The 27,629-nt window shown below is 42.2% G+C and overlaps 2 protein-coding genes and 1 long non-coding RNA gene across 12 annotated transcripts; 1 reads left to right on the forward strand and 2 right to left on the reverse strand.

Annotated features, from left to right (window-relative positions):
• Positions 1–207: 207 nt before the first annotated feature.
• LOC127754397 (uncharacterized) lies at positions 208–1,452 on the reverse strand. 2 transcript variants are annotated; one of them, XM_052279914.1, is made up of 4 exons: positions 1,255–1,452; positions 1,111–1,159; positions 833–945; positions 208–735 (listed from the first exon to the last, which is right to left on the reverse strand). In XM_052279914.1, exons 3-4 carry the CDS (start codon positions 924–926, stop codon positions 461–463), a joined length of 369 nt encoding a protein of 122 aa, XP_052135874.1. In that variant the 5' UTR covers positions 927–945; positions 1,111–1,159; positions 1,255–1,452; the 3' UTR covers positions 208–460. The 2 variants fall into 2 exon arrangements, with proteins under 2 accessions (XP_052135874.1, XP_052135873.1); XM_052279913.1 differs by lacking the exon at positions 1,111–1,159.
• A 1,677-nt stretch (positions 1,453–3,129) lies between these two features.
• Positions 3,130–27,629, reverse strand: LOC127754395 (probable serine/threonine-protein kinase PBL8). Of its 8 annotated transcripts, none has more exons than XM_052279911.1 (8): positions 27,324–27,387; positions 17,514–17,736; positions 15,757–16,052; positions 6,118–6,159; positions 5,279–5,414; positions 4,391–4,527; positions 4,151–4,274; positions 3,137–3,982 (listed from the first exon to the last, which is right to left on the reverse strand). In XM_052279911.1, the coding sequence occupies exons 3-8, from the start codon at positions 15,973–15,975 to the stop codon at positions 3,528–3,530; spliced, it is 1,113 nt and encodes a 370-aa protein (XP_052135871.1). In that variant the 5' UTR covers positions 15,976–16,052; positions 17,514–17,736; positions 27,324–27,387; the 3' UTR covers positions 3,137–3,527. The 8 variants fall into 8 exon arrangements, with proteins under 8 accessions (XP_052135872.1, XP_052135869.1, XP_052135868.1 ...); XM_052279910.1 differs by lacking the exon at positions 27,324–27,387 and adding an exon at positions 18,837–18,949; XM_052279906.1 differs by lacking the exon at positions 17,514–17,736 and having other exon boundaries at positions 3,138–3,982; positions 27,324–27,627.
• LOC127754398 (uncharacterized) lies at positions 12,578–23,956 on the forward strand. 2 transcript variants are annotated; one of them, XR_008012821.1, is made up of 2 exons: positions 12,578–13,046; positions 23,869–23,956. It is a non-coding gene; the product is annotated as an uncharacterized LOC127754398 (long non-coding RNA). The 2 variants fall into 2 exon arrangements; XR_008012820.1 differs by lacking the exon at positions 23,869–23,956 and adding an exon at positions 13,853–13,940.

Raw genomic sequence — 27,629 nt, forward strand, 5'->3', positions numbered from 1 at the left:
GAAAGGGGATACAAACAACAACAGTGTTAGGTACTAGTCCACCAATAGTCAAACAAAACAGCGGCCTTTTCTCTACAGTCTAGCTAGTAGTCTACACAACCATATCCATACATCAAAGTGGGTTCTACAGCAATTAATCAGATCACACCCTAAAATTAACTCTCTAATAAGAGAGAATGCAAAAACCAGATTTAAAGCACGAATAAATTGTTTGTGGAACTGGTAGATCAAGAATTAATCCCTTTCTGAAGATTCTATTTGCAGTTAAACATTCAGATATCAACATGCCCGTGTCAGGAACAATGACATCCTTAAGCATATCTAGTCCCAAGAATCTCTGAAAAAAAAAAAACTTAATACGTTTGCAATCGCATCAGAAAACCGTTGAATAATTCAGGCGCATATGCATATTGATCATGGAAGAGATCGAATTGAATTAGCAGCAGCAAGAGGTGTGTGGTCATGGCTGCTGGCTGGTGCAATTGGTGGCGCCACAGTCGCAGGTGTGGGGGGAGAAGGCGCAGACGCCGAAGGGCTTGCCGGGGATGTTGCAGTCGATGGCGTAGCAGCACCGGGTGTCCACGCAGCTGCTCGCGTTCGACGACGCGCAGCACCGGCAGCCCATGCACAGCTCGAACGGCTCGTACGCCGCCGCCTCCGTGCCGATCGCCGCCGGCCGGTACATCAACCTCTTCACCGGCACGTCGTACTTCATCACCATCTTCTTGTCTGGTCCTGCATGCATGAAAATCAATTAATGGAATCCGATCGACTTTTGGAAGGATCACCATGATGCATGATGAAGCAGGTGAAGATGAAGGTGTGTACGTACCTTGGGCGGCCTGGAGGAAGGAGGAGCTGAAGATGAGGAAGACGACCATGGCGAGGCCGGTGAGAGAGATGGAGACATGAGGATCTTTTGCCATGGTCAATTACTTTGTCTCTCTGGAAAGAATGGAAGAACACTGAGATGCAATGCAAAGGGGGAAACGGTTGGGTTTTGGGTCAGATATACTACTACTAATGAATAGTACTATTGTTTGGCAATAAGGCAACTCGACGCCTCAAGTCAATTTCACTCGTATTTATATAATCTGCAAGGCAACGCACCTACACATGACATGGCTAATTGATAGCTCCAATTCCCCTTGAAAAAAAACTGCACACAATTTTACTAATATGCTTAAATAACTAGTTAATTGCATGGATGCATGATGGTTGCAAATTAATCAACTCGGAAATGAAAAATGTGACCTGCCAAGCAGCTTGGCAACAAAGCTGCTTGCTGCTTTCCTGCTTGCTTCCTTTTCAGCTAACAAGATATTGCTACTGCATACATGTGTCAACTAGCTAGCGGTGTGGCTGTTCACCATCGAAAACTAAAAAAAGAATCGCGGATGATCGATGAGATGACCAGTCGGAAATTTCTGGAACTCTGTATGCGGAAACTAGATTCTTGTTCTGAAATTTCACACCATTAAAGCAGAGAGAATATGCATGGGCCGGGGAAGAAGAGGATTAAAAAGCATCAGCGTTTCAGAAAGTTAATTAGCAGTTGACAGATGAAGCAACCGTTGTGCGTGCCAGTTAATGAGAGCGATTGATGTTCCTTTGTGTCAATACCAAAGGGGAATATCTTTCTTTAGGTAGAGATACGTCATTTGCTGGCTCTCTAAAGTTGCATATAACAGATATCACCAGCAAACAAATATGGTTTGCAATGCAACCTTGGTCCTTGTCGCATCTGATCTTTGTATTTTTCGCTCTTCTGATTATTTTCTTTTATGAACTTAGTTTAATTCATTCTTTGTCCTCCAAATTAATTTGTGTGCACAGCCGATTCTAGTTTAATTCATTCTTTGTTCTCCAAATTAATTTGTGTGCCCAACCGATTCTCGCCAACTCTCTAGCAGTAACTAGATAATTAACCAAGTCACATCCTATAGAGATTTTCCTGTATGTTGGAACTTGGAAGGATACGGTTTTAATTGTTTTGTGACGAAAAACCTTGCTTGTCAACAATGGAACAGTGCACTTGATGATTTTTCTTGAAAATGATTGCTCACTGATTTTCATGCATCTTTTAGTTATGACATGATAATGCACCAACATTCCTGTCCAGTCAGGCAGTCAGTGATCCAATTTGTGACACTTGTTTGATTAATGAGTGGTTCTTCCTTTCCATCTTCCTTCCAAGGACGACACACTTTCAGATTCATTAATTATTGTCCTTGCAGAAAAAGCTATAGCAGACACCTTTCATTTGCTAATTGAAATGCTTATCCCTGCTCTCTCTCAAAAATAAAAACATTGAAATGCTTATCTGGCTTGATCCACGTCACACACAATCTTTTGCCTTAATTCTAAAACCATCTCCTAATCACTCCTTCGACGCAAGTGCGAGTGATGATGGTGATGATGACCATGGCTCAAGGGCACCATGTGAATTACAGTACAATAAGAGTGTATGTATTTTTGTGACTGAAAATGACTACCACTGTTGTCTATATATGCTTATTACTACTCTTTACTGCAGCATTATACTAACAGACAGGTGGCCATACGCTTAACAATTTTTTGCCTTAATTCTAAAACATTCTCTGAATCTACTTCAGACAGTATATACATGGTTATAGACTCAGAAAAATAACTGCTAATTAATTTGGTTTAAAATATGGTTAATTAGACTGAAGTTTTCAGTTGAAAGATTAAGCGGAATCTATGGTTACTGTATTTTAGCACTCTGAAGTGCTGTTTGTTATCAGTGTCCCGACTGATGAGACCAAACATTTATCATAGTGCTGCATCAGAGTCGGCATCTTTAGAATTAGGAATGGAGTAATATGGTGGATGACAGATGACAAGACAATGAGGGCTCCTTGTTAATTACAAAAGCAAAAAAAGAGAACAGATAATGACTGGTTCTGTATACAATAAAAGAACAGAAAGACAATGAGTGAAACAGAGTGTTGACGTGGGAAAACACAACACCTGGAGTGCAAAACTGACGCAGCCTTGAATACGAGAAACACTGATAACATCATGATAAGGTATATAGGACCAAATTATACAATGATTCACAGCAGCAATACAGATGACCACTACGTCAGGAAAACAAACACACCATAACACCAGCAATTTAATATCAGAAAGTAAAGCTCAACAAAAAATGCACAAAGAAAGTAGGCAATTCATGGAACAAGATGCAGATGACAGACAACGTTTCAGTAGCATAGCAACCATCGTTCAACTCTTAGTTCAGCCTTTCATTTCTGGGGTTAAACCTTGCCGGTTTTGGCAGGGCAAAACACAGTCAACAACACATAAGACCACTGAAAATTAGAGGGCCTTACAAGCACCACCATGCAGAGCAAATTTACAGGTTGAAAACTGGGGGAGAGAGCCAAAAAAAAAAAGAAAAAACCCAAAAGCACACAGCGCAGATGTGCACACTCACGCACCATCCACGGTTTAGACTTGCAATGTACAACTGAACCTATTCCAGGAGCAACTGAAACAGCACACTCTCATCTCACCCTGCATGCTGGGACAGCAGGGGAGCACTTGGGGTTCGGAAGCGCCCTACAGTGGACGCTGTTCATCGTTAGTCTGCGGTTTACTCTGTAGCTCGGAAGGCCACTGCCAAGAACAGATTGAACAGCTCCATCACTTCCACCACTGCCCTGCAATGGTTCAAGAGTCTCAACGACGTCGCTCATAAGAGGCCTCGCCTTTGGGTTTTGGCTCAAGCAGTAGTATGCTAGGCTGCAGGCTTTGTGGGCAGCTCTAACTGAATACTGTCCCTCCAGTTTTGGGTCAATGATTTGGAGAAGCCTCCTCTTGTCGTTCAGCTTCGGGAGGGCCCAGTCAACCAAGCTATGCTCCCTGCTGGGCCGTGACTTGTCGATGGACTTACGCCCAGTCAAGAGTTCAAGAAGGACAACACCAAAGCTGTAGACATCACTTCTAGCAGTCAAGTGACCTGCCCAATAGGTATATATACATCAGATGAAATTGCAAGGGCAAAACAGAAACTGCATACTTGCATATCACTTAGTAAACTTTCTGGTCACATTTTGATGAAGGGTAATAACGCTATTCAGAAAAAAAAAATGAAGAAAACTTAAAAAAGATAAAATGAGGACAGTACCAGTCATCACATATTCAGGGGCAGCATAACCATATGTTCCCATCACCCGAGTTGATACATGGGTTTGATCGCCTTCTGGGCCAGCTTTTGCCAGACCAAAGTCAGAGAGTTTAGCAGTATAATCCTGTGTAAGTGCAAATAAAAGATAAATGCTATTATGAAAAATATTTACATATTCCCAACAGATGCATAGAAGAGAAAGGAAAAAAAACAAGATATTGGCAAGAAATGCTACTCAACTGAGTCCAGCAGAATATTTGATGTCTTGAAATCCCTGTAGATAATTGGCCTTTCAGCATTGTGGAGGCAAGCTAACCCTTTGGCAGCTCCTAATGCAATCGACATCCTAGTAGCCCACGATAGTGGAGTAGCTGTCCCTGAGAAGAAAAATGAAAAGCACAGACAATGTCAGGAAATTTCCTACTCTCGAATACAATTTCACCACAATGTACAAGAAAAAGAATATAGTTGAGCATAATCTTTAGTCAGCCTAATATTCAGTGTTGGGCCTATTTGGCATATAATTTACTTAACCTACAAATGAATTAATGAAATACCGTGCCAACATTTCAAATCATACATGCCAGTATTCAATAGTATTCATATATTTTGGAAGAAAAAATACAGAAGATATTTAGCAGATAAGTATGGGTCGCTCGCATACTCTATGCATGGTAGTTAACTATCACGAATGATTCTATTAAGTATACCAACAAAGAAAATCATTCAGATGGTTAACTGGACACTTTGGGCAATCTTGTTAAAAACACGTCAATAAGGTTTTCCAAGAATGATAAATATGAAGAGGGCCTAAACTTACTGAGGGTCTAGCAGCGAACAGTTAAATCGGTTGTTCAGTCAAAAAGCTCTGGACAATTTGGAATCCTTGTGAACAGCAAGTCGAAATGAAATCCTACCATACCAGGTTCTAGAGCGCTGATCATTTGCTCATATCAACGATATTTAATAGAACAACGTTGCAACTCTATTATCCACAATATGGTCAACTTCAGCTATGGTGCTTGATTGCATTATAGAGAGAAACATTTATATTTAAAAAGTGTGATCACAGAAACTATTCAGCCATGATATCATTCATGAAGTGATGAAAAGGAGTTGGATTCTTACTTCGGAATAAGTGGTTTTCTAGACTTCCTCGAAACATGAACTCGTACACAAGCAGCCTGTGGTCATCTTCGCAGCAATACCCAATCAACTTGACTAAATTTGGATGTCTTAGCTGCCCAAGGAACCTAACCTCAGTCTGACAAAGAAACAAAAGATGAGTTACTTCTTGATAATTCTTCTAACATAACGACAAGAATGAAAAGGTAATGAATTTCCAAGTTAATAATATGCCCGAAAACTGCCAAAATTGCTTAGTCAAATTCAATGCATCATGTTTCGTTTATGGACATGTTGCTTATTCTCCTTTAAAAAAGAAATAGAATTTCACCTATTCCGAGCATGTGTAGATACACTGTTCTGTTTGTAGCATGTGTAGATACACTGTTCTGTTTGTAAACTTTCAAGAAATATGCTATTTAACAGTATGACTCAGTCTACATGCATTCGGCCAATGAAATTAATACTTTAGCCTTCATCAACCTATCAAGTGTGCACATTTTTCTTCATGATACAAGCCCAATGAATCATTCTAACTATGACTTGTAGCTTCTTGAGAAATTTTCTATTCCAAAAAGGACAAACTAAGAAACATGAAAGCAGAATTTTGCATGGTATATTTATTTGCTAGCGTACTTGTTAACTTGAGTATAACTAAATGCTGCATGTGCCATTGTTGATTTGTTGTGAAATACATAGTTAGCATCAACAAATATTTTTCCATAATTTACATAATTAAGATATATCATGTTCTTGTACGAGTAATTGTTAATGTTCCGCGTATCCATGTACATAACGGACATCAGCAACCATAGTGAATATTGAACAAGTTGGCAACTCACAAGCCATTCTCTGTGTCCTTGATGTCCATCTTTGTTGAGCACCTTGACTGCAACAGGTAGTGACTTCAGACCAACCCTGACATTCTCATCTATGTAGCCCTTATAAACAGTCCCAAACCCTCCTTCACCAAGAACGTAGTCAGCACGGAAGCTCCTTGTGATAGTCTCGAGTTCAAACAATGTGAAGTCAATCACATCATTGTATATGGAGATGTTCTTGGCATCTTCAATTTTCCTAGGTGTTGAAGGATCACTCATATCTGATGAGATGCGGGTGTGCTTCCTCTCTGCAACAGCATTCTTGACAGGATGTTGTAACAAATGGAGCTGCTGAACTGAGAAGATGACATTTCAACAATAAGAAAGAAAAAATAGTTAAGGTATAAACGAATTAAGGTAACCAGAAATTCTCGTACAAACAAAATAAAAGGCAAGCTTTTTTTTCATATTGAATTTTCAGCATTCACAGAGATGGATGGATGAAAGAGAGCTAATCCTGCTGAAATACGTTTAGGGAAGCTATAATCACAAACTAACAAGAGAACTACTGGAAACGAGCGTTGGCGATTCCTAGCAATTATAATATGGTATTCTACCTAAAAATACTGTAAAAAAGTACATACATGGGCAAGTTGATTACAGAAAGAGGTAAACAGGACCAGGAGACCAGATCTACTGCAGAGTTGCATGCAATAAAAAAAGGGCTCCAAATTGCTTAAACAATGCAGCAAACTGCAAGAAGTGATTATGTTTTTCCAACTTGCAGGATCATAAGTCTATTTTCTGTTAAACTGAAAGTCAACAGTGCCTCAGTGAAGCAGAGAGCACAGAAATTGCAGCACTATTGGGGGAAGTGCCTGTAAATTGTCCCGATGAACATAATGAAGCAGAATTTCTGATACAGCAACCAAGAAGATAAGGATATGCAGCAGAGAAGAAATCACAGAGCAACCACACCAGAAAGCTTAAGGGGATGAGGGCTTCCCCGCAAAAAAAGGAAAAAAAAAAGATGTTGAGCAAATGTAGACTGTAAACCAAAATCCCAGAATCCCCATATGCAACAAACAGAAAAACAATGTTGAACATTCATATGCAACAAACAGAAAAACAATGTTGAAGAATTGGAGCAAATGTTGATATCAGATTTTAATCAAACCTAAACCGGAGAGTACCAAAATGCCGATTTGGAATAGCCCTAATAAGAATGAACATTTGCAACCAAAACACCCATCCAAAGGTCCCAATAACATAAGTCATCATATATAGCAAAAAGGAAAGACAGTGCTTTTGTCAATTCCCCACTGAACCCACCAACCAAGAGATCAGGGGAAACCTAGAAATAACCACCAAGATCAATTTTTTTTATAAAATTCAGATCATCCAACCCGAGATCCCATCCCAACAACCAGCATCCCAAGAAAACAATCACCGGGAAATCCCCCAAGAAATCAATCCGAGGAAGCGAAGAATACCTTGGGCGTGCGCCGCAACGACGGCATTCTCCTCTCGCGTCCCGCAGTTGCCCATCTATCTACTTCTCCTCCTGATGTTCTTGATGGTGGTGGGTCTGTCTCTATCTCTTGTAGTGGAGGCCCAAGCTCTCATTCTTGGGCGGGGGCGGGGTGGGGGCAGGCGATGCCTATGCCATGCGCCGCCGGTAGAGGCGATGCTGCGTGCTCTTCATCCTCCAGTGGCCTGTGGGGGGGGCAGCGGAAACGAAGCTTGCTTTGGTTTGGTTTGGTGTTGGTTTGCTTTGCTGTGTGCGCGTGGAAGTGGGATGGACGGTGGTGGGAGAGCGAGAGGGGGGCAGCAACCGTTAACTGGAGGAGGAAGAGAAGAAAAGGCTGTGCTGGTGTGCGTGAGATTGACAGGCAGAGACAGAGATAGATGGGAGCAAGAGACTCTGCTCTCTGCTGCTGTTTGGTGTGGGTCTCCTTTAAAAAGCACTGCCATTTCACTACACCATGGATTGGTTGGTTAATCACCTTTTAATACTAACCACATATTAACAAGTTTAATAACCCATAACGGAATTGCTAAATGGCTGTCGAATGATTTTTGAGCTCAAAATCATGCAGATTACTAACTATGGGATTTGCTTTGCGATTCGTGCTCCGGCGACCTTAGCTCTTCTCCTCCAACTCCGGCGACCCCGACAACAACAATGGAATTAGGGTTTAGGGTCCCGGGTTGGGATGGGGGTGAGAGGGGGGTTGGGGGGAGGTGGAAGAGGGGGGATCGCTGGGCTTAGAGAGATGGCCGTGGGAGGCGGCGGCCCGGCGGTGGGCGGTGGACACGGGCGGGCGGCGAGGTGCCGGTGGCGGTGCCGAAGCCGCGGGGATGGAGGAGGGCAGTGGGCCGGCGTCGGCAGCGGGGGAAAACGGCTAGGAGACGGCGGATCCGGCGGCTAGTGGTTAGGAGGCGGTGGCTAGTGATGGCGGATCCGGCGGCGGGAAGCCGCCGGAGACGGGGAAGACGGCGGGGCGGGGGCACTCGCGTCGTCCGTTGAGGAAGAGAGGGGGTAGGGGGTAGGGGAGGAGGCCGGCCGGGGGAGGGGAGGAGGGGGGGCTCGCCGGTGCCGTTGACCCCTTCCGGCCAGCCGACGAGTCCGGGCGGCGGCACGTGGGGCGGCGGCGCGTGGGGCGGCGGCGGAGGCAGCCCGCATGCGAGAGAGATGCGGCGGCAGCCTGGAATGACGAGGGGAGGGAGAGGGGTTAGGGTTAGAACTGCAGCACGAATCTTAAAGCGATCCAACGGTCCAGAATTCGTATGATTTGTGAGGTGTTTTTCTGTCAAATGCCATCTAGACAGCCCCCATAACCGGAAATCATCTACTCCCTCCGTCCTAAAATATTTGGGATTTTAAATGGATGTAATATATCCTATCTAGATTCATGATCATATATCACATCATCTAAAATCTCTTATATTTTAATACGGAGGGGGTATTAGCTTAAAAAATTAACCCATGTCATCTATACAATATTTGCCTATAGATACATATTACACCACTAATGCATACCTCACATTTTTATCCCACATAGGTTATTGGAACTCATGGTGCAGCTGGCTATAAATTTGTAGTCTGTTTTTTCTCTCTCCTCCACGTAAGTATAAATATGATGTGGCAATATGTAGAGCCTCACTTTGATAAACACTCTCATGGTAATATTTGTGTTTTGCAAAATGAAAAATACATTATTCCCAACTTCTAATATATTTTTACTCTAACGGTCTGTTTAGTTCCGAAATAAAAATTTTCACGCTGTCACATCGAATGTTTGAACACATGCATGGAGTATTAAATGTAAAAAAAAAACCAATTACACAGTTCGCCAGGAAATTGTGAGATAAATCTTTTAAGCTTAATTGCGCCATGATTTGATAATATGGTGCTACAGTAAATATTTGCTAATGATGGATTAATTAGGATTATTAAATTTGTCTCGCTGTTTCCTAGCGGAATATGTAATTTGTTTGTTATTAGACTACGTTAATACTTCAAATGTGTGTCCATATATCCGATGTGATATGTAGGGGTAATTTTTTTTTACCAACTAAACAGGCCCTAACTTTGATTTATGTGAAATTCCTCTGTTCCTAGATAAAGTCTCACTCCACGTAGCATAAATCATAGAACAACCTACGTACGTAATAATTGAGTTGATGGATTTATTTGGAAACCAGTACCATATATGTACTACAAAAGTACGAACCATGAGCAATGGGATCCACCACCTCCCAAAGATTCCTCTTGTTGGGATAATTTCCATTCACAAGTGAAGTAACATAACTTATGGATTTGATGAAACCAAATTAAAGGGAAATTGTGTTTATTTTTTCTGCAAAAAAAGAGAGAGAGAATCATTGGAGCTAGCGCTGTTTTTTTAGTAAATTTCACAAAACTACATGTGCTTTGTTTAAATTATCACAAAACTACAGATTTAAAGTGATGTATCACAGAACTACAGATTTAACAATAAATTTATCACAAAACTACAGGTTTAAGACTAAGTATCGCAAAACTACAGATTTAATAATAAAATTATCACAAAACTACAGATTTTAGGGCTTAAATCCTTAGTACTAATGTTATGTTGGACATATAATTGTTCAAGTAATGTGATTAAATTATCAATAAACCTGTAGTTTTGTGATAACTTTGTTACTAAATCTGTAGTTTTGTGATATTACATCTTAAATCTGTAGTTTTGGGATAAATTTAGCGTTAAACCTGTAGTTTTGTGATAAATTGATCAAAGTACTAGTTTTATGAAATTTACTCTTTTTTTTTTTTGCCTGTGGAAACTTTTATTATTCTAGAAGATTAGTTGCACTGTTGTTATTGTCACATTTCTTGATATGCAAGCTCTGTAGGGATGAACACCAAAAGCTTTATTGTTATGACCAACACAATTTTTTTCAATTCTTTTTGGTACAACAAAATCGGATCATGACTTGGGAGGATGTTTCTTTTCCATGTTTCCCCTTTTAGTGATACAATACTGTTGGGCCATGATATAAGCCATGCATGCATGATAGTACAGCCACTTATTTCTTGTCTCAGCAGAAATAGGAAATATGGTAAGCTCAAAATGAAATCTTATTAAAATGTTATACTAGATTTCTAAGATAGAGAAGAGACAATTGTAGTAAATCCATTTAAACTAAGAGGAACTGTATATCAACAAGCTTTTCTTGTTCTCATTTATCCCTTGAACAAAACTACAAACTTTTCTGCTTCTACTACCAACAAAGTACATTGTCTAATCTTACACAAATAAGAGAATATAAAATAAGGCTCCTTGGATCAAAAGATTTTTGAAGGAATTTTATTGGAAAAGAATCCTATGAAAAACTTGCCAACAAAAGAAATGCCTTAGAAATAGCCAAAATCAGGATTAGTAACATGAGGTTCAACCTCATGAAAATATTTGTATCTATCTGTATCCCTCTCTTGTGCTCCATCCAAATGACTACTCGTGTAACTTTTTCGTGCTTTATCATTTATAAGATGTGAAGTGCTAAGACATTCTACTCCTGTATTTTTTTTATTCCATGTTTTGAGAATCCTATGTTCTGAATGAGCCCTAAAAATGAAGAGCATCCTGCCTATCTTTACACACACAAAAATCTTATCAAAATAACAATAAAAAAAGAACAAGTTGGCATGAAAATGGGAGATTGAGGAAATGTGCTTCATGCTAGCTTGTAGAAGGAGCATTATAAGAGGAAGGACCACAGACAGAAAAAGATAAGATGGTGGGCATCGGCTAATATCTGTCCATGCAAATATGCAATGCATGTCCAGCAGCATGTGCACACAACCATATCACACGGGTGTGTAGCTGCAGGCCGAGCCTACCACCAAACACCAGCAGCAGGCAGCAGCAACTGGGGACTGATCAAGCTAAGCCAAGTGGTTGCAGGCTGCAGTATATATCATCTTCATTTTCTTCTCTTTCTTTTGGCCATCAACTGCACTCCACAACCACAAGTGGCTGCAGGCTGCAATATCATCTTATTTTTCTTCTCTTTCTTTTGGCCATCAACTGCACTCCACGATCACAAGAGGGGGAGAGGAGCAAAGGCAACAAGACGAGCATGCAGTGCAGCAGAGAGAGCTGCATGGATGCATGTGAGAGGATGTACAATAGCAGGCTATAAGCCAGCTATAAATATATTTTAAAGAGATAAAAAAAGAGAGAGAAGAGTAGGCTACAGATTTGTAGCCAGCTGTAGCACGCACTCTAAGACGTAATGTATGTATGACAGGTAAGATCAAGTATTAATAGTATAGTAAGCAACTATTATATAAATTAGCTATTACATTGGTTATAGATGATTTGAAGCTAGTAGTTGACTATACTATTAAACTTGCTCTAAGAAGGAAAGGAGATACTATCAGGCAGGAGATCTTCTACCTTGGAATTAGCAAAAGCTACCCAACACCACCTGCATTCTTATCACAAGTTAAAGCTGCTATACTGCACATGCAATTGCAGGGACACTCCCTCTCCGATGAAATGAACAAATCAACTTGTGTAGTTAAACATTGCTGTCATGTGCCTGAGCCTTTAAAGTAGTTAAGCTTGTAAATGGCACTCGTGTAGATCAGATCATCAGGGCCAGGGTCTGTCTGAAACTAGAGATTCTTTAATTGCACACAGGAATCTTAGAAAAATTTCGAAGGAATCCGGCAAATTCTTGCGTTTTAAAGGAGTCCAATTGAACTCTTATGAAGTGGATCTCCTTATGTACTAACTGGGTTCTTATGTTTCGTTTTTGCTCAGCATTTAGTCATGGCACAAGATCACACCATGAATAAACTTTAGCACCAAAACTGTCACTACGTTTTAGTTCATGGCCTTTAACTGTCAGGCTTAAAATACAGTAGTAATCCAGAGCAAAAGGTTAAGCTGGCCATACGAGACAAAAGAAATAAAAAAAGATGGCCGAGTAGAGCATCTCCAACTGTCTTTCTAAATCCAACTCTCTAAATATTTATTTGGCTAACTCTTCATCTAATTTGTCAAGTCAAACTCGTTGTTTACTCCAACAGTCTCTTCATTCACCCTCTCTATTCTAACTCTATGACAATGGGACCCACGTGTCAGCCTCTACAACCCTTCTTTTTCTTCCTCATACTTCTCCATTTTCTCTCCATTTTCCTCACAATCCTCTTTATCCTCTCCGGTGGACAACGCAGGGCGATGGCGACGACGGATCCTCGCCGGCCTCGTCCTCCTCGACAGTTGCTGGAGGAGGAGACGGCGAGCTTCCAGTCGTCGGAGTAGCGGGATCCGGAGGAGGCGCGCAGCGGCAGCGGGCGGCAGTGGCCACGCGCGGCGAGGCACCGCCCCGTTCGCTCCGCTCGCTGCGCTGACCAGTCGAGGTGGCCGCTGCCGGTCTCCGCTCCGCTCGCCAAGGTACCATCTCGCTGGCGGCAATGAAGCCGAGGCGCTCCTTCTTGACCTCTATAAAATCCCCAAGCGAATCAGATCACCGACCAGCCATTCCCATCTCCTCCTCCGATTCGAAACCCTCGTCTCTCTCTCTTTCTCTCTGTGTGTGTGTGCGCCGGATTCCATGGTGACAGCGGGGAGCAGCCGAGGAGGAAGGGCGGGAGGGGCCGGAAGGCGCTAACGGCGGTGCTGGACAACGACGCCAACATCTCCGCCGGGAAGGCCGACGGCGACGGTGAGCTCAGGCAGAAGATGCAAGATAGCGACGGCGCGCCTCCTTCCCCATGGTGGCGGCATGCACAAGCAGAGGGAGGAAGGGCGGCCGCGGCGCCGGCGATATGCGAAGGGAGGGAGGGGCGGCAGGGCAGGGATGGTGCGGCTAGTGGGGAGAGAGGGGAAAAAGTTGGTGGGGCCCACGGATGGCCATGGCTGAGGGTGGCCAAAGGCTGGCTAAGTTTGGCTAGCTCGAGCCCATGTTTGGCCATGGCTATTTTTTGTCAAGTGGGATAGTCATTCTACTGGAGTGTATTTTTTGCTCAGAGTAGCTAAAATTTAGTTTGGAGAGTGGAATGGAGAGGCGGTTGGAGATGCTCTAAAGAAATGGCTGGAGCACTGCAGTGACAGTTGAGGAGAACATGCGAGGGCTCCGAGCAATGATCATTTGCTTACACATCATCCATAATTTTTCTTTCCTACGATAGAAATCATTTTTTCTTACCCTAGGATAGTGATCTATTTTTCTCAGTAGCTATATGTGCTTGGAAATGCAGAGGAGTTGATTGAACGAGGAACGCCAAAGGCAAGATTCATCTGTATCTTTGTTAAACCTAGTAATGGAGCCAATGACATTGTTGAGTATGGATGTACAACGGGTAGCATTTTTCGGTGGTTGGCCACTTTTTTACAGCATACATACCATAGGCAGCGCTCGGGCAGTGCAACCGTCAGTGGCAGAGCTCAAGTTACAGCCCGATCTGCTCAGGAGTTGGCTCAGCAGTTGGTTAAACCCCATAATTCAAACTAATAAAAATTTACTACTGTCAGCCGAACTAGCTAGCATAGCATATTTTAGTTGTCACTACTATAAGAAACAAATATATCCTCTTTAACATTCAGATATGCTATTTTTTCATAAACTTTTCTACAATACAATTGTATACAAATCGAGTTGCATTTTAGAAACCGTATCAATGTAAAAGCGTCACTTGTGATTGAAGGGAGTGATTTTAGGCTTTTCTACTATAACAAAAAAGGAACCAGTAGTTACCTCATGATTAAACATGTGGGCATCCATCTCTCAAGCCGATCAGACAGATTGTCAGCGATTATTGTAGATAAATCATCCCTAGATGCATGCATTATGCATAGCTAGTTAGCTACATGTCGACACAGCCAATTAACCAGTCTGATCGATCCACGCCCAAAAAAAAAAAACTCTTCGCTGGAGGCTTTTAGGCCCTCCAATTTTGTGAGTTATGAGGTGCATACTTAGCCACAGGACAAACTAAAGCTGACCTGCATTTTATTTTATATTTGTTCAGTTCAGTTGTGCATGCATGCAAAGAGGGATCCTTTGATGGCCTGATCAGCAGTAAATTGTTTATAAACATGGTTAGTAAACAAAAAATCATTATAAACAAAATGAGATTTTTTTTAGTGAAGAATATAGGTATACGATAATATATAATACATTCCGCAACAGAAAATGAATCACACGATCTGCCGCATGCGGCTCGCATGCTTAACAAACTGTGGTCGTCATCATAAGCTCACCACATGTGGCTCGCATGCTTAACTAACGGCATAATTAAATCACTTGATGATGACGCATATCGGTGTTCACTATATATACTATTGACTGGTAAGTATATCTTTAATATACAGTTTATCTTTTATTTTCACCAATTTCAAGATGATAGGGTAAACAACATTGAAAAAATCTTGTCGCAATAGCATAGCTCTATTTCGCCCTTGCATTGGGGTACTGCTCTTCTAGATGGTGGTGGCGAATTCACGCCCACAACCAGAGAATTGGTGAGTGACGCAAGAGAAAAGCCGCTTATACACCAGTCGACGAGAGCGGCGCATAATGCCTCCTCCCGGAATCTTAATCCAACACCAATGCCGATTGCAGCGGCTATAATTAACTTTGATATGTTATCAGCCGCTATAAGGCCCTACAGCGGCTGATAGCATATCGAAGTTAATTAAAGTCGCCGCAATCAGCATTGGTGTTGGATTAAGATTCCGAGAGGAGGCATTATGCGCCGCTGTCGTCGACTGGTGTATAAGCGGCTTTTCTCTTGCGTCACTCACCAATTCTCTGGTTGTGGGCGTGAATTCGCCACCACCATCTAGAAGAGCAGTACCCCAATGCAAGGGCGAAATAGAGCTATGCTATTGCGACAAGATTTTTTCAATGTTGTTTACCCTATCATCTTGAAATTCGTGAAAATAAAAGATAAACTGTATATTAAAGATATACTTACCAGTCGATAGTATATATAGCGAACACCGATATACGTCGTCATCAAGTGATCTAATTATGCCGTTAGTTATTTAAGCATGCGAGCCACATGTGGTGGGCTTATGATGGCAACCATAGTGAATATTGAACAAGTTGGCAACTCACGAGCCATCCTCTGTGTCCTTGATGTCCATCTTTGTTGAGCACCTTGACTGCAACAGGTAGTGACTTCAGACCAACCCTGACATTCTCATCTATGTAGCCCTTGTAAACAGTCCCAAACCCTCCTTCACCAAGAAGGTAGTCAGCACGGAAGCTTTTTGTGATGGTCTCAAGTTCAAACAATAAGTCAATCACATCGTTGTATATGGAGATGTTCTTGGCATCTTCAACTTCAATTTTCCTAGGTGTTGAAGGATCACTCATATCTGATGAGATACGGGTGTGCTTCCTCTCTGCAACAGCATTCTTGACAGGATGTTGTAGCAAGTGGAGCTGCTGAACTGAGAAGATGGCATTTCAACAACAAAAAAGAAAAAATAGTCAAGGTAAAAACGAATTAAGGTTACCATAAATTCTTATACATAAGATAAAAAGCATGTTTTTTTTCTTCATATTGAATTTTCAGCATTCACGGAGATGGTTGGATGAAAGAGAGCTAATCATGTTGAAATACGTTTAGGAAAGCTATAATCACAAACTAACAAGAGAACTATTGGAAAAGAGCGTTGGCGATTCCTAGCAATTATAAAATGGTATTCTACCTAAAAATAATGTAAAAAAGTACATACATGGGCAAGTTGATTAGGGCATGCACAATGTAGAAATAAGGAGGGTCTTAAGCCCCTTGAGAAGCATTTATACATTGTGGAGGTGATCCTTCTAGGAGGCTTTTGGATGAGCCGTCCTTATGGCTAAGGACCGGCCACAAGGATTAAAAAAAATTAGTTCTCTCTCCAGTTCTGTTGATTGCCGCCATGGAAACGAAACAAAGAGGAAGAAGGCCCGGGGAGGGGAAGTATTGAGCAGTCGAGCAGCTGTGTGGAGTTGTGCTGCAAGCCCTACCGCCGCCGGATTTCGCCCGCAGGCCCCACCGCCACAACCGGAGATCTGTCGCCGAAGCCAACCGCGAGCGCCACCGACGCCGTCCGAGAGGGCCGCTGCGGATCCGCGAGCGCGAGCTCCGCCGGCGCCGTACACGAGCGCCTCCTTGGATCCGCTCCCGTGAATGCCGCCGCCGCCGCCACCATCGCGGATCCGCTCGTGACCTGCCACCTTCGTCGTCCGCGAGCGCTGCGCCGACGCATCCTCCTCCGATGAGCGCCTCCACGGCTGTTGGATCCGCGGGCCACCAGCCGCGAGCACCACCGCCATCACGGATCCACGAGCGTGAGCTGCCGGCGGCGTCGTCATCGGTGGCCGGTGGGTGAGGAGAAGCCGAAAGGATGGGGAAATTTTGGGTGGCTGCCGGCTAGAGAGAGAATAGGGTGGTTGGGATGGTAAGGTACTTTATTAAAATGTGGGGCCCACCTTAGAGCATCCCATCATTTCATCTAAATTTTAACCTCCATTTAGATGGTAATCTAAAAAGATTCCTCCTCCATATATTTACCTACTCCAACAAATCATCCATATCACATTATTCTATATTTTACTAATATTTTTAACTACCCAGTACCCATATATTTCTATCAATCTTTTTTAAGAGCTATATATTTCAATTTAACTGTATAGTTACCACTTCGAGAATACAGTTTTAATCCTCTGTTTAGAAACACACGAGAGACGAGACACCGCCAGGGAACAGACCTTATCCTCTAGCTAGGAAAAAAAAGAATGAAAAACAAAACTGCTAGATATGCATCGCTCCTCGTTGATTCCAACCGAGAGGCGAAAGGCAGACGGTGCGAGCGGAGCGGGTGATGCGGCGGGACGACAGGGCAGGGCGGCGCGAGTAGACTCACGATGGAGCAGCGATACAGCTTGGCTGGCCCGACGGCGAAGCGATACGCGGGTGGCGGCGTAGCGCAGGTCGCGGTCGGCGCGGACGGCGGGGCACTGTGAGCGGCGGCGCAGCGCGGGTCGCAGTCTGCGAGGATGGCGGGGCCTCCACTCCGGCGATCTTCACGTCCTCTCTCTCTCTTCCCTGTTGCCCACGAGTCCGGATGGCGGCGCGAATCGTGGAAACTGGGCAGTTGAGGGATGGAGTGAGTAGAGAGAAATACCAAATTTGGCTGCACAGGACTCGGTTTAAAGGATATCCAAAAATAGAGTGTGTGATGAAGAATCTGCTGGAGCATGATTTTTCACTTCATACGCTAAACAAAGGATGGGTGGCGGAGGCCGGATAGAAGATCTGTTGGGCATACTCTTAATACCCCTTCCTCTCATATACTCCAACTTGCAATATGCTCAGTGGGACCCACCTCGGGCCCACCATAATGCCTACTCCCTCCGTTCCAAAAAGATTTAATTATTGGGTTTCCGTATCACTGTTTGATCGTTCATTTTATATAAAATATTTTTATAATTAGTATTTTCATTATTGTTATATGATAAAATATGAATAATACTTTATGTTTAACTTATTTTTAAAATTTTTTCATATTTTTTTAAATAAGGCGGACGGTCAAACTTTTTTTTTTTTAGAGAAGGATATTTTTTATCCGGCCTCTATATCCAACCGGATATATACGGCCATTGAAATAGGGAACTTAGCCCCGCAAACAACCCAATCTGAAATTCGCTTCATAGGAGATTTGAACTCAGTACCTTGAGGTACTACTCAGGTCACTATAACTTAGGACGGTCAAATATTAGATACGAAAATTCAGGAATTGAGTTTGTTTTGGGCGGAGGGAGTACTGGTTGTGATCACAGTTGCATGGAATAAAAAAGGGCTCCAAATTTGCTTAAACAATGCAGCAAACCGCAAGAAGTGATTATGTTTTTCCAACTTGCAGGATCATAACTCTATTTTCTGTTAAACTGAAAGTCGACAGTGCCTCAGTGGAGCAAAGAGCACAGAAATTGCAGCACTATTGGGGGAAGTGCCTGTAAATTGTCCCGATGAACACGATGAAGCAGAAATCCCCAATGAACCCACCAACCAAGAGATCAGGGGAACCCAGAAATAACCACCAAGATCAATTTTTTTTTGATGAAATTCAGATCATCCAACCCGAGATCCCATCCCAACAACCAGCATCCCAAAAAAAACAATCACCACCCCGAATCGGGAAATCCCCAAGAAATCAATCCAAGAAAAAGGAGGAAGTGAAGAATACCTTGGGCGTGCGCCGCGACGACGGCATTCTCCTCTCGCGTCCCGCAGTTGCCCATCTATCTCCTCCTCCTCCTGGTGTTTTTTTATGGTGGTGGTGATGGTGGGTCTGTCTCTCTCTCTTATAGTGGAGGAACGCGGCTGCTTTCGGGAGGGAGGGTTGGGCTTCACTCATGGCACGCAAAACAGAGGACTATTTAGCGCGTGATCAAACGGAGTACTATTTAGCGGGTGATTAATTAAATATTAGATAATTTTTTTAAAAAATAAATTAATATAATTTTTTAAGCAACTTTTGTATAGAAACATTTTGTAAAAAAACGTGCTGTTTAGTAGTTTGAAAAGCGTACGTGCGAAAATCAAAAACATTGCCGAATACAGCCTAACCGTTAACTGGAGGAGGAGGAGAAGAAAAGGCTGTGCTGCAACAAACTAACAAACTGCATAACAAACTGTGATCATATGGCTCGCATGCATAATAAACTGTCGTCGCCATCATAAGGTCACCACATGCGGCTCGCATGCTTAACAAACTGCGGTCACCATCATAAGCTCACCAGATATGTCTCGCATGCTTAACAAACTAACAGCATAATTAGATCACTTGATGACAACGCATATCATTTTTCGCTATATATACTATCGATTGTAAGTATATCTTAAATATATAGTTTATTTTTTTTATTTTCACCAATTTCAAGATGATAGAGTGGATGGATATTGGAAAAATATAATCCGCAATAACAACGCTCTATTTTACCCTTGCATTGGGGTACTGCTCTTTTAGGCGGTGGTGACGAATCTCACACCCACAACTAGAGAATTGGTGAGTGACGGAGCCCGAGTTACCGCCCAACCTACTCGGAAGTTGGCTCAACACTTAGGCTGTGTTTATTTCACGCTAAAATTGGAAGTTTGGTTGAAATTGGAATGATGTGACGGAAAGGTTGGAAGTTTGTGTGTGTAGAAAAGTTTTGATGTGATGAAAAAGTTAGAAGTTTGAAGAAAAACTTTAAAACTAAACACGGCCTTAGTTAAACTCTATGATTTAACCAAATAAAAATTTAGTACTACTGTAACCGAACTAGCATAGCATATTTATTTTAGTTGTCACTGCCTATAAGGAACACATATATCTGCTTCAACATTCAGATATGCTATTTTTTCATAAACTTTTCTACAATACAATTGTATGCAAATCAAATTGCATTTTAGAAACCGTATCGATGTAAAAGCGTCACTTGTGATTGAAGGGAGTGATTTTAAGTTTTCTACTCCTATAAAAAGGGAACCAGTAGTTACCTCATGATTAAGAATGTAGGAATCCATCTCTCAAGCCGATCAGACAGATTGTCAGCGATTCTTGTAGATGAATCGTCCCTAGATGCATGCATAGCTACATGTCAACATGTAATGAAAAGGATCATGATACGTGTGAAGTGATTGGACGGTAGCGGCTACGTGTACCTCCTTGTGATGGATTAGTAGCGACAAGTACGTGATTAGGCCTGCAAGTGCGTGTCTGCATATGGTTGCAAGTTTTGATAGTTCTTGGGATATGTTAATTAGTGAAGTAATTAACTGATGTGATATCATAATTAACTAGTCTGATCGATCCACGGCAAAAAGCTCTTCGCTGGAGGCTTTTAGGCCCTCCAATGTTGTGAGTTATGAGGTACATGCTTAGGCCATTCTCAACCCAACACACTATATATAATTTCCATAAATTTTACATCATAAAAAAAACTGTACTAGACACTTCTCTTACAATACAAACACCACTATTTTATACTTAAATTTAATGCTACTTATCTCACATGATGTCTTGGATGTTGTGTAGAAACCATGTCTCATGCAAGACATGGTTTTCTTTTCTTTCCTCATTTATTCACTTGCCATATCATTTTTCATCGTAGGTAACAGCTTATTTAATGTTATGGACAGCATCATAGTTATTGGGTTGGAAATGGCCTTAGCCACAGAACAAACTAAAGCTGACATGCATTTTATTTTATTTTTTTTCAGTCGTCAGATGCGGTCGTTGGATTATGCAGCAGCTCGATCTCTTCACCTTGCCCCACAGGATCGCATTCGCATAGCGACACCATCAAAAAACTTGCACATTTCTTCATTTTCTCTTTTCATGTCACGTTCTGCCTTAAGTTCAAGTTTCAACTCCACTCCGTATACAGTTCAGTATTCCAAAATTCCAATTCATCACAGGGGCAAGCTACATTCTCAGCTAATCAGCTTGGAACATAGTAGAAAAATTCATATGAAAACAGACTGGATCTAGCAGTAACCGCAAAGGATAAAACCTAAACTTTGTACATCTGGGGCTAGAAAGTGCATGCCTCCACCAAGAAAAAAAAATGAAATGGTGTACCAAACAGAAACAGACACTCGAGTCCATCAAGTCACGCGTGTTCATAACACGTAGTACTGTTCTATTTACCATAGCTCTGCAGGTCCATTCACATGTGAGCAAGATGGAGTGATAAACACACAAAAGCTACTAGACAGGTGTCACAGTCCAAAATCAAAGCCAAGCCAACATATATTGGCAGGCAAATCAAGTGATCAGCGGCCAGAAGAAACAGTGTAAGTTGCTTAGAGCGGGTACAATAATAGGCTATAAGACAGCTATAAATATATTTTAAAGAGATAAAATAGGAGAGAGAAGAACAGCGGGCTACAGATTTGTAGCCAGCTGCAGCACGGACTCCAAGACACAGTGTGTGTATGACAGGTGAGACCATGTATTAATAGTATAGTAAGTAACTATTGTATGAATCGACTATTAGATTAGCTATAGATGAATTGGAGCTAGTAGTAGACTATACTAATGAACTTGCTCTTACATAAGAGCAGGCACAGGCTGGCCCGGAGCCTCGTGCCCCGGCTGCTCATCAGTGTGCTACTGGTTGGAGATCACAGGTAGCGCATCCCTTTCCATGGCGATTTGCGTGTCCCACACTGAACCAGCAGACTGCGACCATTTGGCAGCCTGCTACTGCTTGCAACCATTTTGTCAATGTCCAGTGATTCACACATCAATGTGTATCATAATAAAGATCCCAACTGTCACCAACCCAGCCTTGAAAAAACATCCAGATTCTAGACAAAGTTGCTGTCACCGACCCACACAAATATCAGTTTGATAATGTTCAGTACCAGATCATAACAGAAGTGTACCAATATATACGAGAAAAGGACTCATAAGATCAAGATGATGCCACATATACTTGGCAACTCCGAAATAAAGCATCAGGAATAGTTAATCAAGCTTAACATTCAAACTCTACAACAATCCTGAACAAAAAATCTACCCATCTCAAAATAACACAGCTTGTATTGGCAGCCACAAAGCCCCATATACAGGGAAATAGGGTCTCCAGTATCACCCAAGTCAGCACCATCATCAAGGTTGCATCTGAAGTTTCCTAAGCTATATCAGCAACAGGAGAATAGTAACCACAAGACTGTAAAATTGTGGACCATCTACCCGCTGCATTTGTGCCAGAAGGTTGTGATATAAACTTCTGGGCAATAGCATTAATGCAAGACCTGTTCCTAAGTTACTCTCCATTGACAAAGCTTTTACTGTCGTAGTACTCGTTCCGTTTCTGCAAAAGCAACGCCACAGACTAAGGGCAAGTCTAATAAGAGAGTAAGCAGCCATCTAATGCCATCTAATAGATACTTACTCCCTCCGTCTCAAAAAAAAAAAAAGACAAACCCTGGTTTCCGTGTCCAACGTTTGACCATCCGTCTTATTTAAAAACATTATGAAAAAAAATAAAAAGACAAGTCACGCATAAAATATTAATCATGTTTTATCATCTAACAACAATGAAAATACAAATTATAAAAAGATTTCATATAAGACGGACAGTCAAAATTAGACACGGAAACCCAGGGTTTGTCTTTTTTTGGACGGAGAGAGTACATGTTATTTCCATATCATTAAAGATAATATAAAAATTAACCGAGTCATTAATTTTTTTCTCAATGTGGGTCAAGCCTTGGTTCTCTCTCCTAGACTATCTACCAATCACATATGCTCTTTCCATGTGGGCCCACCTTAATTATCTCTCACCAAATCTTTTCACCAATCACAACATCCATCGCCAGCATGCTGTGTCTAGGCGCCCGTGCGGAGCCGTCGTCAATTTAGTCGACCGCTTCTCTCTCTCTCCACTCCCTCTTTCTTCCAGCAATGCAAAAGGAGCTGACATAAGTGGCTAATAGTAGGCATATTTTCCCTATTACACTTGCCCTAAAACTGAACAAAACCATAGCACATCAATGGACCAGAATAAATAAATGCAAACTACCCACCACCACCCGCATTCTTATCACAAGTTAAAGCTGCTACTGCATATGCAATTGCAGCCTTGCAGGGACCCTCCCTCTCCGATGAAATGAACAAATCAACTTAAGGTAGTTAACATTGTTGTCAAGTGCCTTTAAGGTAGTTAAGGTTGTAAATGGAACTCGTGTAGATCAGATCATCAGGGCCAGGGTCTGTCTAAAACTAGAGATTCTTTAATTGCACACAGGAATCTTAGACAAATTTCGAAGGAATCCGGTAAATTCTTGCGTTTTAAAGGAGTTCAATTATACTCTTATGAAGTGGATTTCCTTATGTACTAACTGGGTTCCAATTTATGGTTCACTTTTGCTCAGAATTTAGTCATGGCACAAGATCACACCATGAATAAACTTTAGCACCAAAATTGTCACTACGTTTTAGCTTATGGCCTTTAACTATCAGGCTTAAAATACAGTAGTAATCCAGAGCAAAAGGTTAAGCTGGCCTTGCGAGACAAAAGAAATAAAAAAGATGGCCGAGTAAAGAAATTGCTGGAGTACAGCAGAGCAGTGACAGTTGAAGAGAACATGCGAGGGCTCCAAGCCATGATCATTTGCTTACACATCATCCATATTTTTCTTTCCTACGATAGAGATCATTTTTTCTTACCCTAGGATAGTGATCTATTTTTCTCAGTAGCTATATGTGCTTGGAAATGCAGAGGAGTTGATTGAACGAGGAACGCCAAAGGCAAGATTCATCTGTATCTTTGTTAAACCTAGTAATGGAGCCAATGACATTGTTGAGTACGGACGTACAACTAATAGCATTTTTCGGTGGTTGGCCACTTTTTTATAGCATACATACCATAGGCAGCACTCGGCAGTGCAACTGTTAGTGGCAGAGCTCAAGTTACAGCCTGATCTGCTCAGGAGTTGGTTAAACCCCCCATAATTCAAACAAATAAAAATTTACGTCAGCCGAACTAGCTAGCATAGCATATATTAGTTGTCAGTACTATAAGAAATAAATATATCGTCTTTAACATTCAGATATGCTATTTTTTCATAAACTTTTCTACAATACAATTGTATGCAAATCAAGTTGCATTTTGGAAACCATATCAATGTAAAAGCGTCACTTGTGATTTAAGGGAGTGATTTTAAGCTTTTCTACTCCTATAAAAAAAAGGAACCAGTAGTTACCTCATGATTAAACATGTGGGCATCCATCTTTCAAGCCGATCAGACAGATTGCCAGCGATTATTGTAGATAAATCATCCCTAGATGCATGCATAGCTAGTTAGCTACATGTCGACATAGCTAATTAACCAGTCTGATAGATCCACGCCAAAAAAACTCTTCGCTGGAGGCTTTTAGGCCCTCCAATTTTGTGAGTAATGAGGTGCATGCTTAGCCACAACACAAGCTAAAGCTGACCTGCATTTTATTTTATTTTTGTTCAGTTCAGTTGTGCATGCATGCAAAGAGGGATCCTTTGATGGCCTGATCAACTGTAAAATTGTTTATAAACATGGTTAGTAATATAGAAATGACAGAGATAGATTCCATGAGTTGGTACACTAGTGGAGCTTGACATTGTAGGGATCAAGGTGGAGCATAAATTCAAAGGTGAAAAAGGGAAGAGCAAACCAAGCGAACATGTGAGGTACAGCCTTATAGCGGCTGATAGCATATCAAAGTTAATTATAGTCGCTACAATCGGCATTGGTCTTGGGTTAAGATTCCGAGAAGAGGCATTATGCGCCACTGTCGTCGACTGGTGTATAAGCGGCTTTTCTATTGTGTCACTCACTAATTCTATGGTTGTGGGCGTGAAGATTCGCCACCACCGCCTGGAAGAGCGGTACTCCAATGCAAGGGTGAAATAGAGCGGTGCTATCGCGGACAAGATTTTTCCAATGTCCACCAACCCTATCATCTTGAAATGGGTGAAAATAAAAGATGAAATGTGTATTAAATATATACTTACGAGTCGATAGTATATATAGAGAACACCGATATGCGTCGTCACCAAGTGATCTAATTATGCCGTTAGTTATTTAAGCATGCGAGCCACATGTGGTGAGCATATGATGGCAACCATAGGGTGTGTTTGGTTGCCTACATGTGTTTTGGCTCGCACCCGCCCATGCAACTTCGGGTTGTTTGGTTGCCTGTTCGAAGATCTCAGCCAAGCCCTAAGGATGCAGGATTCCCTCCCCAGCCAGGCTCTAGAGGAACACGGGGAATGAGCTTCGCTCCTCAACCTGGATGAGCGGATGCAGGGGCGGGTGCCTCGCGCGATGCAACGCCTGCAGTCCGCTCACCTCCACTGTCTCATTTGCTCCTTCCCCATCCTCTTTCCTCTCTTTCTCATTGTTTCCCATCTTCCTCCTCTTCTCATCGAAGCCACCGTCATCTTCCAGACCACTATCGACTCTCCTCGTTTCTGAGTCGCCGGACTGACCAGATCTGGCGGCCATGAGCTCCTAGCACCATATCCGGCGGCCTTGACCTAATGGCAACTCACAAGCCATTCTCTGTGTCCTTGATGTCCATCTTTGTTGAGCACCTTGACTGCAACAGGTAGTGACTTCAGACCAACCCTGACATTCTCATCTATGTAGCCCTTGTAAACAGTCCCAAACCCTCCTTCACCAAGAACGTAGTCAGCACGGAAGCTCTTTGTGATGGTCTCGAGTTCAAACAATGTGAAGTCAATCACATAACGTGTATATGGAGATGTTCTTGGCATCTTCAATTTTCCTAGGTGTTAAGGATCACTCATATCTGATGAGATGCGGGTGTGCTTCCTCTCTGCAACAGCATTCTTGACAGAGAGAACCGCTATACATACGACATTTTGTTTACGATTGCTTTACGATCAAACGTTCTCTACTACTCTCTGTTGACGATTGCAAGTTTCGGTCCCACGCGAAAAAACATACGCAGATGACACGGCGTTAGATCGTACTTGGATCGTAACAAAAGATCGTACGTATAGTATTTTCCTTCTTGACAGGATGTTGTAGCAAGTGGAGCTGCTGAACTGAGAAGATGACATTTCAACAAGAAAGAAAAAATAGTCAAGGTAAAAACGAATTAAGGTTACCATAAATTCTTATACATATAAGATAAAAGGCAAGCTTTTTTTTCATATTGAATTTTGAGCATTCACAGAGATGGTTGGATGAAAGAGAGCTAATCCTGCTGAAATACGTTTAGGAAAGCTATAATCACAAACTAACAAGAGAACTACTGGAAACGAGCGTTGGCGATTCCTAGCAATTATAAAATGGTATTCTACTTAAAAATACTGTAAAAAAAGTACATACATGGGCAAGTTGATTACAGCAAGAGGTAAACAGGACCAGGAGACCAGATCTACTGCACAGTTGCATGCAATAAAAAAGAAGGGCTCCAAATTGCTTAAACAATGCAGCAAACTGCAAGAAGTGATTATGTTTTTCCAACTTGCAGGATCATAAGTCTATTTTCTGTTAAACTGAAAGTCAACAGTGCCTCAGTGAAGCAGATAGCACAGAAATTGCAGCACTATTGGGGGAAGTGCCTGTAAATTGTCCCTATGAACACAATGAAGTAGAATTTCTGATACAGCAACCAAGAAGATAAGGATATGCAGCAGAGAAGAAATCACAGAGCAACCACACCAGAAAGCTTAAGGAGATGAGGCTTCCCCGCAAAAAAAAAAAAGGAAAAAAGAATGGATGTTGATCAAATGTAGACTGTAAACAAAAATCCCAGAATCCCCATGTGCAACTAACAGAAAAACAATGTTGAACATTTGGAGCAAATGTTGATATCGGATTTTAATCAAAGCTAAACCCGAGAGTACCAAAATGCCGATTTGGAGACCTAACAAGAATCAACATTTGCAACCAGAACACCCATCCAAAGGTCCCAATAAGCCATAGGTCATCATATATAGCAAAAAGGAAAGACAGTGCTTTTGTCAATTCCCCACTGAACCCACCAACCTAGAGTCCTAGAGATCAGGGGAACCCAGAAATAACCACCAAGATCAATTTTTTTTGATGAAATTCAGATCATCCAACCCGAGATCCCATCCCAACAACCAGCATCCCAAGAAAACAATCACTGGGAAATCCCCCAAAGAAATCAATCCGAGGAAAAGGAGGAAGTGAAGAATACCTTGGGCGTGCGCCGCGACGACGGCATTCTCCTCTCGCGTCCCGCAGTTGCCCATCTATCTCCTGCTGTTGTTGATGGTGGTGGTGGTGGGTCTCTCTCTTGTAGTGGAGGCCCAAGCTCTCATTCTTGGGCGGGGTGGGGGGGGGGGGGGGGGGGGGGCGCAGGCGATGCCTATGCCATGCGCCGCCGCTAGAGAGGCGATGCTGCGTGCTCTTCCTCCTCCAGTGGCCTGTGGGGGGCAGCGGAAACGAAGCTTTGCTTTGCTTTGGTTTTGCTTTGCTGTGTGCGCGTGCGGGTGGGATGAAC

The sequence above is a fragment of the Oryza glaberrima genome, chromosome 11 (genome assembly GCF_000147395.1).
Source record: "Oryza glaberrima chromosome 11, OglaRS2, whole genome shotgun sequence".
NCBI classification, from domain to species: domain Eukaryota; kingdom Viridiplantae; phylum Streptophyta; class Magnoliopsida; order Poales; family Poaceae; genus Oryza; species Oryza glaberrima.